The 13,291-nt window shown below is 35.3% G+C and overlaps 1 protein-coding gene across 1 annotated transcript in view; it reads right to left on the bottom strand.

Annotated features, from left to right (window-relative positions):
- Positions 1-530: 530 nt before the first annotated feature.
- LOC107730855 (short transient receptor potential channel 4-like) overlaps positions 531-13,291 on the bottom strand; it is a 19,788-nt gene continuing 7,027 nt past the window's right edge. Inside the window, exons 3-11 of the mRNA XM_016541801.1 lie at positions 11,037-11,555; positions 4,183-4,519; positions 3,877-4,016; positions 3,481-3,794; positions 3,079-3,274; positions 2,392-2,583; positions 2,059-2,100; positions 1,875-1,964; positions 531-1,342 (exon numbers count right to left, since the gene is read on the bottom strand). Of these exons, the coding sequence (XP_016397287.1) occupies positions 785-1,342; positions 1,875-1,964; positions 2,059-2,100; positions 2,392-2,583; positions 3,079-3,274; positions 3,481-3,794; positions 3,877-4,016; positions 4,183-4,519; positions 11,037-11,555 (2,388 nt within the window). The 3' untranslated portion in view covers positions 531-784. The remainder of the gene's footprint in view (positions 1,343-1,874; positions 1,965-2,058; positions 2,101-2,391; positions 2,584-3,078; positions 3,275-3,480; positions 3,795-3,876; positions 4,017-4,182; positions 4,520-11,036; positions 11,556-13,291) is intronic.

Genomic DNA, 13,291 nt, shown 5'->3' with positions numbered 1-13,291 from the left:
CTCAAAGGAGATTAAACTGTATTTTATTTATACTCTGCTGTTCAAATATTTGGGGTTTGTAAGACTTTTTAATGTTTTTAAAAAGAAGTCTCTTATGCTCACCATGGCTGCATTTATTTAAACAAAAATAGAGTAAAACAGTAATAGTGTGAAATATTACTATTTAAAATAACAGTTTTCTATTTTACAATATTTTAAAATAATTTCATTAGTAATATATTCCTGTGATGGCAAATCTGAATTTTCAGAAGCCATTACAAGAAATATTTGCTTTCTTGCTTAACATTGTTGTGAATACTAGAATACTTTTTTTAAAGAACAGAATTTAATTGAATAGAAATCTTTTGTTATATTATAAATGTCTTTACTGTCACCTTTGATCAATTTAATGCATCCTTGCAGAATAAAAGTATAAAAATAAAAAAAATCAGTATTAATAATAATAGGCAAGTTATTGAGGATGCTGCACAGTGAAACGTGAGGTTAAATACATAAAATAAAAAAATAAAACTTTTTAACAGGACAGTTGGACAATGTGTAGTGCTTTCCCGAGCTTTCTCCATTTCTTATCCTCCAGATTTATGGCTGCTTTTGGCATCTGTAGTGCTGGGAAGTTTCTTGAGCCCAAAAACAATCAAGCAAATATCTTTTCCTGAGACAATTCATCTCACAAAACCTCAACTCTGTGCATAAGAAAGGATACTGTTTCATCTCTGACAAAGTACATCAGCTAAATTTGAGATTCAGATAATCCTTGGTTACAAAAGAAAGAAAGTTTGTTTATCTAATGTTCATGTGGAGATGCAGTGTGCTCTTTCTCTTGGTCCTCCAACACACTTTCCTCTTTGTCCATCAGGCACTTTGATTCATTTTCTTCCTGTTCAGCTTTTTCTGCCAGAGATTTCTCAACTGTTTCCTCTCTCACCCAATCTAATATGTCAGAATCCGATTCCTTTGCCTCTTCAGAGAGTGAGTAGATCTTATTAGGGTTGAGACTGTTTTGTTTCCTCTGGAATAACCCAAAGTCTGTCAAATCCTTAGGGAATTCCTTCCTGGCTTTGTCTTTAAGTATCGGGTCAGTCAACACTACTGCTGATCCATTGACCAGACAACCGAGAGACTCCCTTGTCTCTTCAGATTTTTGTTGCTGTAGCACTGCAGTGACATCGTACAAATGTAGTTTTTTGTTCTGCTGAAGAGCTGAACAATGTTGAAGTGAACTGTCTGGATGTGAAACATCAGAGACCGCTGTGCCCGGCTTATTTGCACGAGTACTTTTCCGGTTGCCCTTCATCATTCCAATGACTTCGTAGCGGAAGCTAGATATGTCCTGCTTCAGCTCCTGTCGAAGTGATTAGAATCCACAATTTACTTGTTATTTTTACTCAAAGTGCTTATGTAAAGGTGCACTAAGCAGTTTTTATCATTTAAAATGTTTCACAATGACTAGAATTTTAAAATGTACACTGAAATTAGATGAAGACTCCAGTCATACTGTATCAGCAGGCAAGAAAAAGTGTTTTTACTCGACATAAGGGTGGCCCTCCTCATGATGGATCACATGACCATCCAAATAGAATTTTATTACAGAAACATTCCTATTTTTGGACACGTTTGTTTGTAAATATATCAGTCAAGGGTATTTTTACAATGGCATTGAAAAGTTAAAATTTTTGGTGTGATGTAATGCTTCATCCACACCAACAGGTGTCAGTATAAAGTACAAGACCATTGGCGTATGTAAATGGTCCAGTAAAACATAAGCAAGAAATTACTTACTGCTTGCGTTTTATCTCAAATCAATGTGAAAATATAATAAAATCTGACAACAAAAAAAAGACCATTTGGTAGACAAAACCATTTTCAGTGCTTACTTTAAAATTCTCCTCTGTGAGTCCCTCCTCCGTCTTGGCATCTCGAATCATAGCTGCCACATATCGTTTTACTAAGTTTCTCAAGACCTCCTGCATTTAGGGAAACAGCAGTACAATTGAGGTGAAACAAATCAATACAACATAGAAAAAATGCAGAGAAATAGTATTTTTGGTGATAAGCTACCTGGTATTGGTGGTTGAGTCTCACGTTTTCAGCAGCTCTTCTCTGAAAAGACAAACAGAAGGACATTTGTAATTCAATAATTCTATGTCTGTCCCCTACAATACTAAAGTATCTTCTCTAAGACAACCAAGCACGTTGGACATCTTATGACACATATTTATAATGAAATTCCCTTTGCGCCATTAAATAATATTAAGCTTTTCAATAAAATGTAATTAATCTGTCATGTCATATGATTAGTTATTTAAACCAAATTCTATTTAAGAGACAAAAAAAAAGGAAGAAGTAGAAAAAGAAGAAAATAAATTTTTTATTTTTTTTAAAGAGTCTTACCCCTAATGTCCCAAATGTCTCAGTCCTCTTTGACCTCCTCTTGAACACATGCACCTTAATCCATGTAATCAGGTAACATATGGATTTGGGACTGGGGATAATGTTGAAGGGAGGTGGCAAGGTGCCTCCTTCCTCAAAATAACTCATCCATAATTTAGTTCTGGCAAATTTCCACTCAATATCAGCATGGTCCTTCAGAAAAGCCAGAACACACTATATGTGAAAGGCAGGTCATTTCTGAGAAAATTACACTATGCTTTCATACCAAAGTGACTTGCAAGGTACAGCACATTGTACCGTATTTTCCGGAATGTATATCATGTGGTGACTTGTATTACAAAGTGACTTACATAATGCAATTACGGTCAAGCATGCAAAACGTGCAAAACACAAAATGTACATGAGCTCAAGTTTATTTGTAGCCCATTTCCCACAAGGTGGTAGTTTCAGTTTTGCTTTAAGTTTGCCATTTATAGTTAATGTTGTTTATAATGAATGACACTATCGTTTCTGTTTGTTTAATACTTATATTTTTCATTCCTTTCTGTTCTGAATAGCATTAATAGTCATGTGCAACTTGTTTTTTCCCCAGAAAATACGGTATCTGCAAAAAGCAACAATTACTGAAGTAGGACATCATGAAAATATACCTACAAGTGCTCAGGTCAGACCTCAAAATTAACTTACTGCAATGTGCTGATAGGAATTGTTCATCATGGCAATGAGCATATTGAGGAGGACCACCAAGGAGATGATGTTATAGGTACCAAACATGGTGGCACCCACAAATTCGGTGAACTTGTGGTCAGCTTGGACATTGGTCACATACAGATTGATCAACCCAAAAATGGACCAAAACAAAGACTGCAAGGTCTCAAATAGCCTACAAACATTGTACAAGCAAGATTAGAATGGGTAGTTTCAACTTATACACAACTTTTTCACAATGTTTTCATTTTGATCTAGGAGTTAAAATAACTTTTTAAGATTAAGCTGATTTATAGCTGGTGTAGTTGACAATGACAATACATAAATTAAGCATTAAGATATGAAGCATTAGATATTAGACTTTTTTCCCCCCAAACTTACGTTGAGAAAGCATTGTTCTGACGTTCACAGCGGATGCCTTTGCAGTTCATGCCATCACTAGTCTCGTAGTAGAAGTAAAGCTGATTGAGTCCATTAGCAAAGGAAAGCAACACCAGGCAGTAGATGAAGAGGAACTTTAGGATGTCCAGAAGCATCCGTCCTAATGATATCTGCAAAGGACCTAGGTGAGAATTGGCCGTGAAGAGCGAGATGAGGCGTAGAGAGCTGAAGATGTTGGCAATGGCAAACACCGCCTCAGCCACTAGTGTGGGGTGCCACATTTCCCAGGTTTCCCTGGGTTTGCAACCACTGTACTGTTAGGAAAGACGAAAGTAACAGTTAGTAACTCTTGATCCATTCCTGATTCCCACCAGTGACTGTTGTGATGTAATGTACCTTAACATATGCAACAATCTTCAGTGAGATGGTTGCAAGGTACAAGGAATTCATCACAAAGTCCATGAGATTCCACCAGTCATGGATGTAATCCTGAAATCCACCATCCCACATCTGCTTGATCTCCGTCCATATGAATCCTGCGAGGGCGGCCAAGAAATTTTGCTGGTTTATGTTCAAAGACCTTCTTGGTTCTCTGGTCCAAGATGAACCATGAAAATATTGCATGGAGAACATTACACACAAATAGCACAATTTAGGATCATTTTATGGAACCATATCGGTTCTGTAAGGATGTGACATTACCTAGAACCCAGGGTAGGATCATCCACTCCACAGTGGTGGGCTTTGGACCTTGGCGATCAGGATTGTTAGAGACTATGTGATGAGAGGCCAGCAGCAGGAGGAAGAGGAAGGTCAGGTAAGAGGCGGTGTGGCAAATAAACTTGATGAAAGGCTTGCGGATGAAGAGGCCATAGCGGCTCTTGGGTGCCACCAGGTAACAAAGGGAGAGCAGGGGGAACATGAGGCTGATGAAGACACAGGTGATGAACTTGCCAGCCCAGTGACGTCTCCTCCAGCCAGGAAATTCATCATACCAGCGTGAGGCCAACAGCTGCTGGCAATTTGGCTGTGCTACAAACTGAGGGAGAAAAGAATAGAAGAGAATACAGGGAAATCACATGTTATTAAGCAAGTATGAACAGGTGGTCTGGGAAGCAAGCTGCCAACGCTGTAATTTTGCTTTTTTCCCCATCGTTTTTGGTCAGATTTCCCAGAATATCCATTTTTACCATTTGCAAGACTTACATATATCTGTGTACATATATTATATTGCATAGTTTGTGTATGACATGGGACCACTAACTTACAGAAATATTATTACGGCATGTATTCCAGTCTAACTGAGCTATAAACTGTCAGTAAAATTAAGTTACAGCACAAGCAAACTATACATCAGTGTTTTCCGCAGATTCCCCAAAGTCAGATTCCAGGATACCGTGTGAAGTGAGCATTAGTGTCTTATAAAGTCAGAATGATAAAGTGAACATGAACAGTGAGGCAGGAGGTCTGAGTTTCTTCCATTTATTCCCCATCAGACTGCTGAGCCTAGTTAACATGTTGCTTCATACTGCATGAGATTCAAACACTTGCACAAAGGTTTGTAATGTGATTTGACAACAATATTGTTGCCAAAACAGTTCAAAGGTGCAGTGACACCTATAAGTTGAAAAATCATAAAATGTTAAGACTTTTGTAAAATACAATACAATGAAAAATACAATAACAAAAAAATGAAATGAAACTAGCCAAAAAATAATTTTAGTACTAGTCTTTGATACAGAATATACTGTAAAGGTTTTACATTTTATAACTTGCCTTCAATTAATCACAAAATGCCATAAAACCTGAAAATGCCACTGGATAACACTACCAATAATGCTATGGCCCTGAGATATTAAATGCCTTGAGATATTTTTTTTTCTAGATATTTTTATAGCCCTGCGATATTTAATGATACCAAGATAACACACTAAAACATTCAGCACAAAAAAATATTACATCTAAAAAAAAACAACTAAAGTAAAACTAAGTCACAGAGTGAAAAAAGGACAAGGACAAACTGAACAAAATAGACATAAAAACTAAATTTAAAATTATAATAACCCTGTGTGTAACACGCTCTTTAACCGTAAGCCACCTACTGGACAAAGTTGTAAATTAAGCTTTTAATCTTTTAATCTAATCAAAAATTGAGATTAAAAAATCATAATTCTCTGAATCATGCATAATGCAATGTACATTTTTACTTATGTGCATAGCCAAGCAAATGCTACAGTACTTGCAGCCGTATATTGACTCTTGTTCTTGATGCTTATTTTGTTCTTCTCCATCATCCTCTTCATCTTGTCTCCAGTGATTTGCCCAAAGCCATTAACGGAGCATCTAAAATGTCAAGCGGAAGTGGGGGGGGCGCCTAACCAAATTACAAACAAATGCATTCTCATTACAGCAGAGCCAGGCGTTCTGGAGGCGATGAGATCAAGTCTGAGATGATTTTAAGTGTTCTCCGTCAGGGCTGATTTGCACGGTGCAATCTGTTCTACAGCTCAACTAAAGGACTCTCTGTCACAGGGCTGCTGTACAAGAGACAACAGTACCTTAAAACACCTCAACAGGACAAATAAGGCCAAAAAAAAAAAAAAAACATCAGGCGCAGTCTAGAGCATGTGCCTTTTTACTGCCGCACTGTACATCAACAAGCAAAAAGTGTGTGTGTTTGGGGGGGACATGCCAGCTGACTTTATATAGTACCATGTTCATTTCTTCTGTCACATTTCTTACAAGGCTTTCAGAACGATATGTACAAAAGCTTGAAAGCTTCACATAACACAAAACTTTTACTGAAATGTGAACATATGACCCCTTTTAATACAAGTTCAAAATCGCAGCACATCTATAAGTATATACAGTCACATATACAGTACAGTGCCCATATATTAAAAACTATTTAAGTTTATCAACTATTTATGCTATTTAATCTGAACTTAACCATGTCTAATATTATCACAGGTTGAGAAGAATATAACCAATGGATATTTAAGTAGTTCACATACAATAAGCAGAAAAGAAAATCATGCATGTATACTGAATTCATCAAAAAAAAAATTTAAGGGCATAATGCCTTTGCAAACCCAAAAGAGGGCAAAATAATTTCAGCAACATGGCTCCAGAATGTCACAACTGATTGCTGTGTAATTATAATTTCTTCCTTTATTATTTATTTATTTGTATTTTAGTCATTTTTGTTTCCTGTTCACACTGTATTTAAAAAAAAGACTGAAATTAGGCTTGTGAATGCAGACTATTTTCTAACCAAATTTGAACAGACTAAATTCAAGAGGCAAAGTAATTAGTAGCTATGGACCCACACTACATGCTGAAAGTGGATATGACTCTTCACTCCTAAACTGCGATAAGTCATAACAGGTCAAACAGGCTCCTTTTTATGAGATCTACATGGCGCTGAGGCATGTGATGACCTTGTCAACTGTGAAGAAAATTACCCGACTCTTAGTTTGGGCTTGTAACACTTCAGTGCTTTTGAATTAATGCACAATGGAGGCTTGAGTTTCATATGGCTCACCTCAGGTATTGCTAAGAGGACCTTCTTGTGCATACAATATACGTGGGAGTTAATTTGTCCTTAGCTTAGTCAATCTTACGGGAGATAGAAATCACAATTTAGTAATTAGTTTATTAAAACCTTAAAAAGTATTTGACCCAAAAAATGGTGGCCTAAAATGTTTTTAGGCCATTTTAGCTATGCATAAAAATATATGAATGCCACTGTATTGTTTCTAAAAAATTTTTTTAACCAAACAGCATTTATTTTAAAGTCAAGTCAAGTTACTAATATTTTATAGCACTTTATATAAATTAAAATTCTGTTTTAAAGATAATAGTGTCATTATTCATGAATAATGAATTATATCAATTCAAGAAATCATTATTATTAAAGAAAGATAAGTAAGCAAAATATCAGAAAAAAGAAAAGTTATTAATAAATTAATTAAATAAATAAATAAATAATAAATTATCCTGAAGCCAGTTAGTTAAAAGCAGATGTAAACATAGTTTTGGTGATGGGTTTGTGTTTGCCACTTTGTTTAATATTTGTCATCTAACAAGTGTCCAAATATTTTTGGGCCAATTGTACAAAAATACATGATTGCAATAACAGATCTGTACCTCTTTTTGGCGGTATTTGATGGCCAACTTCAGTCGAGCCAGCTCATTGTTGGCCTCATCCTGCAGCAGGTTGACATCATCGCTGAAATTGAGGATCAACTCCAGTTCGCGTGAGGACCGGGTTTGATCCAGGAGATCCTTCGCAAAGCTTTTGCATTGATGGGAGAGCTCCTCGTATTCAGCCTTGAACTCATTTTCAACTTTGCTGAGCTCCTGGAGCTCCCAGCTGAGCTGGAAGGCGGTGAGGAAAGGATCCTCGCTGGACAGGGCGATGAGAGAGGGGCTGGCCAGGGCCTTGTAGATGTTCAGTCGGGAGCGTGAGTGCCGCAGACTGTCCACGTCTGAACTGGAGACGCACTCCACGCAGTTACAGCGCACCTCGTGAGGCTGGGGGACCGACACACCTTTTTGCACCAGCATCTTGATGATCTCGTAGTTGTTGGTGTTGGCAGCCAGGATGATGGGAGTGATGTCAGGGGTGAAGTCTGAGAACTGTTTATCGAGCAGGATGGGTGGCACCTGGTTAGAAAATAGAAAAGATGGCTTAAATTCATCTGATGACACACATATACGCCATATTTATTATTTTTCACTATACAATGGCCCCAAAAACAAACTGACACTTTTAGAAAATTAATATTAATCTGAACACGAATATTCTTGTATTACAACTGAACAAACCAAATATATTATAAAATTAAATATGTTATAATTTTTATAATAAATGCCACATTTTGTTTGATATTTTGTCATAGAATACATTTATAATTGTGCCTTAATTAAGTGTCCAATTACTATACTGTAAAAAATTATTTAAAAGTTGTAAATAAATCAAAGATTATCGGATTTAACAAGAAAAATACTATTTCGGTTTTTCAACTTCAGATTTTCATGTTTAATTCAATGTGTTACTTGCTGTTTTTTTATTTTTAATTTTTAAATTTACTAACAATTTCTGAGTAAAAATTGTTTCTACACCCATTTTTTTGTGTATTTGGGTCCACTGTATGTTCTTAATAATAATAATAATAATAATAATCATAATAATAATAAATGTATTATTTCATTTTAAACAATTTTCACTCAGAAATCGCTACTAAATTTAATAAGTGCAAAGAAACAGCAAATAACACACTGAATAATCTTTGTTTTATTTATCCTAATACATCAATAATATTTATACATCAAATATCTTTGTTTTATTTATTCATTTTTACAGTGTACTGAAATACTGTAATATTTCTTACTATGACATTGTTTTATGGAATAAAATATTTGTAAAATTAAAAAAAAAATGAAATATGCATAATATTGGATAAGTATTCAGGGCCTGTTTTGACGAGCATTTAGTGCTGAAAAACAAATGCCGTAATGAGGATGCAGTTGCTTTACAATTGGCATCTCCCCGTGAATTGCTGAATATCCACACTTACTGGATAAAACCCCCACAATTAAGGCCTCGTTATTATTCAGATCTCAAATGTGAAGGACAGCTATGACAACGAAAAAGAGAATATTCTAAACGAGAGAGGAACACAAATGCATAAATTAGGAAGAAGGGTATAAAACAGTAGGAGTGCCCACTGCTGGTTCAATTATGATGAAACGGAAGCTACATCAAATGACCCAGACATTGGCAGGGAAAAACGGTCTTTCCTGAAAAACCTCTGAGCACATAAGAAAAAACACTTGGAAGAGAGGCTACAGAGAGGCCTGTGATCACTTTGAAGTAGCTACAGAGCTTTTTCTGTTGCGGCTCCTACACTCTGGAATGTGTTACCATTATCTATAAAATCCTCGGCAAGCATGGACATTTTTAAAAAGGACTTGAAGACCTACTTATTTTATCAAGCTTTCGGCGTTTGATTAGGTCGGAGAATTGTGAGGGATTGGCTGCATGTTTTTCTTGATGTTATGTTTTGTTGTTATTTTATGTTTGCATGTTTTTTATTAACTTTTATAAAGAATATCTCTTTGGATTTGAGACTTTAGTCTTTGCAAATTTACAGATCTTCTTTATGCACCAAGAGCTTGTAACACTCCAAAGAGAAAGGAAAAAATGAAATCGCATCATATGACCCCTTTTAATACAAGTTCAAAATCGCAGCACATCTATAAGTATATACAGTCACATATACAGTACAGTGCCCATATATTAAAAACTATTTAAGTTTATCAACTATTTATGCTATTTAATCTGAACTTAACCATGTCTAATATTATCACAGGTTGAGAAGAATATAACCAATGGATATTTAAGTAGTTCACATACAATAAGCAGAAAAGAAAATCATGCATGTATACTGAATTCATCAAAAAAAAAATTTAAGGGCATAATGCCTTTGCAAACCCAAAAGAGGGCAAAATAATTTCAGCAACATGGCTCCAGAATGTCACAACTGATTGCTGTGTAATTATAATTTCTTCCTTTATTATTTATTTATTTGTATTTTAGTCATTTTTGTTTCCTGTTCACACTGTATTTAAAAAAAAGACTGAAATTAGGCTTGTGAATGCAGACTATTTTCTAACCAAATTTGAACAGACTAAATTCAAGAGGCAAAGTAATTAGTAGCTATGGACCCACACTACATGCTGAAAGTGGATATGACTCTTCACTCCTAAACTGCGATAAGTCATAACAGGTCAAACAGGCTCCTTTTTATGAGATCTACATGGCGCTGAGGCATGTGATGACCTTGTCAACTGTGAAGAAAATTACCCGACTCTTAGTTTGGGCTTGTAACACTTCAGTGCTTTTGAATTAATGCACAATGGAGGCTTGAGTTTCATATGGCTCACCTCAGGTATTGCTAAGAGGACCTTCTTGTGCATACAATATACGTGGGAGTTAATTTGTCCTTAGCTTAGTCAATCTTACGGGAGATAGAAATCACAATTTAGTAATTAGTTTATTAAAACCTTAAAAAGTATTTGACCCAAAAAATGGTGGCCTAAAATGTTTTTAGGCCATTTTAGCTATGCATAAAAATATATGAATGCCACTGTATTGTTTCTAAAAAATTTTTTTAACCAAACAGCATTTATTTTAAAGTCAAGTCAAGTTACTAATATTTTATAGCACTTTATATAAATTAAAATTCTGTTTTAAAGATAATAGTGTCATTATTCATGAATAATGAATTATATCAATTCAAGAAATCATTATTATTAAAGAAAGATAAGTAAGCAAAATATCAGAAAAAAGAAAAGTTATTAATAAATTAATTAAATAAATAAATAAATAATAAATTATCCTGAAGCCAGTTAGTTAAAAGCAGATGTAAACATAGTTTTGGTGATGGGTTTGTGTTTGCCACTTTGTTTAATATTTGTCATCTAACAAGTGTCCAAATATTTTTGGGCCAATTGTACAAAAATACATGATTGCAATAACAGATCTGTACCTCTTTTTGGCGGTATTTGATGGCCAACTTCAGTCGAGCCAGCTCATTGTTGGCCTCATCCTGCAGCAGGTTGACATCATCGCTGAAATTGAGGATCAACTCCAGTTCGCGTGAGGACCGGGTTTGATCCAGGAGATCCTTCGCAAAGCTTTTGCATTGATGGGAGAGCTCCTCGTATTCAGCCTTGAACTCATTTTCAACTTTGCTGAGCTCCTGGAGCTCCCAGCTGAGCTGGAAGGCGGTGAGGAAAGGATCCTCGCTGGACAGGGCGATGAGAGAGGGGCTGGCCAGGGCCTTGTAGATGTTCAGTCGGGAGCGTGAGTGCCGCAGACTGTCCACGTCTGAACTGGAGACGCACTCCACGCAGTTACAGCGCACCTCGTGAGGCTGGGGGACCGACACACCTTTTTGCACCAGCATCTTGATGATCTCGTAGTTGTTGGTGTTGGCAGCCAGGATGATGGGAGTGATGTCAGGGGTGAAGTCTGAGAACTGTTTATCGAGCAGGATGGGTGGCACCTGGTTAGAAAATAGAAAAGATGGCTTAAATTCATCTGATGACACACATATACGCCATATTTATTATTTTTCACTATACAATGGCCCCAAAAACAAACTGACACTTTTAGAAAATTAATATGAATCTGAACACGAATATTCTTGTATTACAACTGAACAAACCAAATATATTGTAAAATTAAATATGTTATAATTTTTATAATAAATGCCACATTTTGTTTGATATTTTGTCATAGAATACATTTATAATTGTGCCTTAATTAAGTGTCCAATTACTATACTGTAAAAAATTATTTAAAAGTTGTAAATAAATCAAAGATTATCGGATTTAACAAGAAAAATACTATTTCGGTTTTTCAACTTCAGATTTTCATGTTTAATTCAATGTGTTACTTGCTGTTTTTTTATTTTTAATTTTTAAATTTACTAACAATTTCTGAGTAAAAATTGTTTCTACACCCATTTTTTTGTGTATTTGGGTCCACTGTATGTTCTTAATAATAATAATAATAATCATAATAATAATAAATGTATTATTTCATTTTAAACAATTTTCACTCAGAAATCGCTACTAAATTTAATAAGTGCAAAGAAACAGCAAATAACACACTGAATAATCTTTGTTTTATTTATCCTAATACATCAATAATATTTATACATCAAATATCTTTGTTTTATTTATTCATTTTTACAGTGTACTGAAATACTGTAATATTTCTTACTATGACATTGTTTTATGGAATAAAATATTTGTAAAATTAAAAAAAAAATGAAATATGCATAATATTGGATAAGTATTCAGGGCCTGTTTTGACGAGCATTTAGTGCTGAAAAACAAATGCCGTAATGAGGATGCAGTTGCTTTACAATTGGCATCTCCCCGTGAATTGCTGAATATCCACACGTACTGGATAAAAACCCCACAATTAAGGCCTCATTATTATTCAGATCTCAAATGTGAAGGACAGCTATGACAACGAAAACGTAAAATTAAAAAAAAATTGAAATATGCATAATATTGGATAAGTATTCAGGGCCTGTTTTGACGAGCATTTAGTGCTGAAAAACAAATGCCGTAATGAGGATGCAGTTGCTTTACAATTGGCATCTCCCCGTGAATTGCTGAATATCCACACTTACTGGATAAAACCCCCACAATTAAGGCCTCGTTATTATTCAGATCTCAAATGTGAAGGACAGCTATGACAACGAAAAAGAGAATATTCTAAACGAGAGAGGAACACAAATGCATAAATTAGGAAGAAGGGTATAAAACAGTAGGAGTGCCCACTGCTGGTTCAATTATGATGAAACGGAAGCTACATCAAATGACCCAGACATTGGCAGGGAAAAACGGTCTTTCCTGAAAAACCTCTGAGCACATAAGAAAAAACACTTGGAAGAGAGGCTACAGAGAGGCCTGTGATCACTTTGAAGTAGCTACAGAGCTTTTTCTGTTGCGGCTCCTACACTCTGGAATGTGTTACCATTATCTATAAAATCCTCGGCAAGCATGGACATTTTTAAAAAGGACTTGAAGACCTACTTATTTTATCAAGCTTTCGGCGTTTGATTAGGTCGGAGAATTGTGAGGGATTGGCTGCATGTTTTTCTTGATGTTATGTTTTGTTGTTATTTTATGTTTGCATGTTTTTTAGTATTATTTTTACTTATGGACAGCACTTTGGTCCATTTTAATGGTTTTGAAAGTGCTTTATAAATAAAAATTTAGTTGA

Source organism: Sinocyclocheilus rhinocerous, unplaced genomic scaffold (genome assembly GCF_001515625.1).
Source record: "Sinocyclocheilus rhinocerous isolate Xijiao unplaced genomic scaffold, SAMN03320098_v1.1 scaffold938, whole genome shotgun sequence".
In the NCBI taxonomy this organism is placed as follows: domain Eukaryota; kingdom Metazoa; phylum Chordata; class Actinopteri; order Cypriniformes; family Cyprinidae; genus Sinocyclocheilus; species Sinocyclocheilus rhinocerous.
This window is presented reverse-complemented; position numbering and strand designations above follow the sequence as displayed.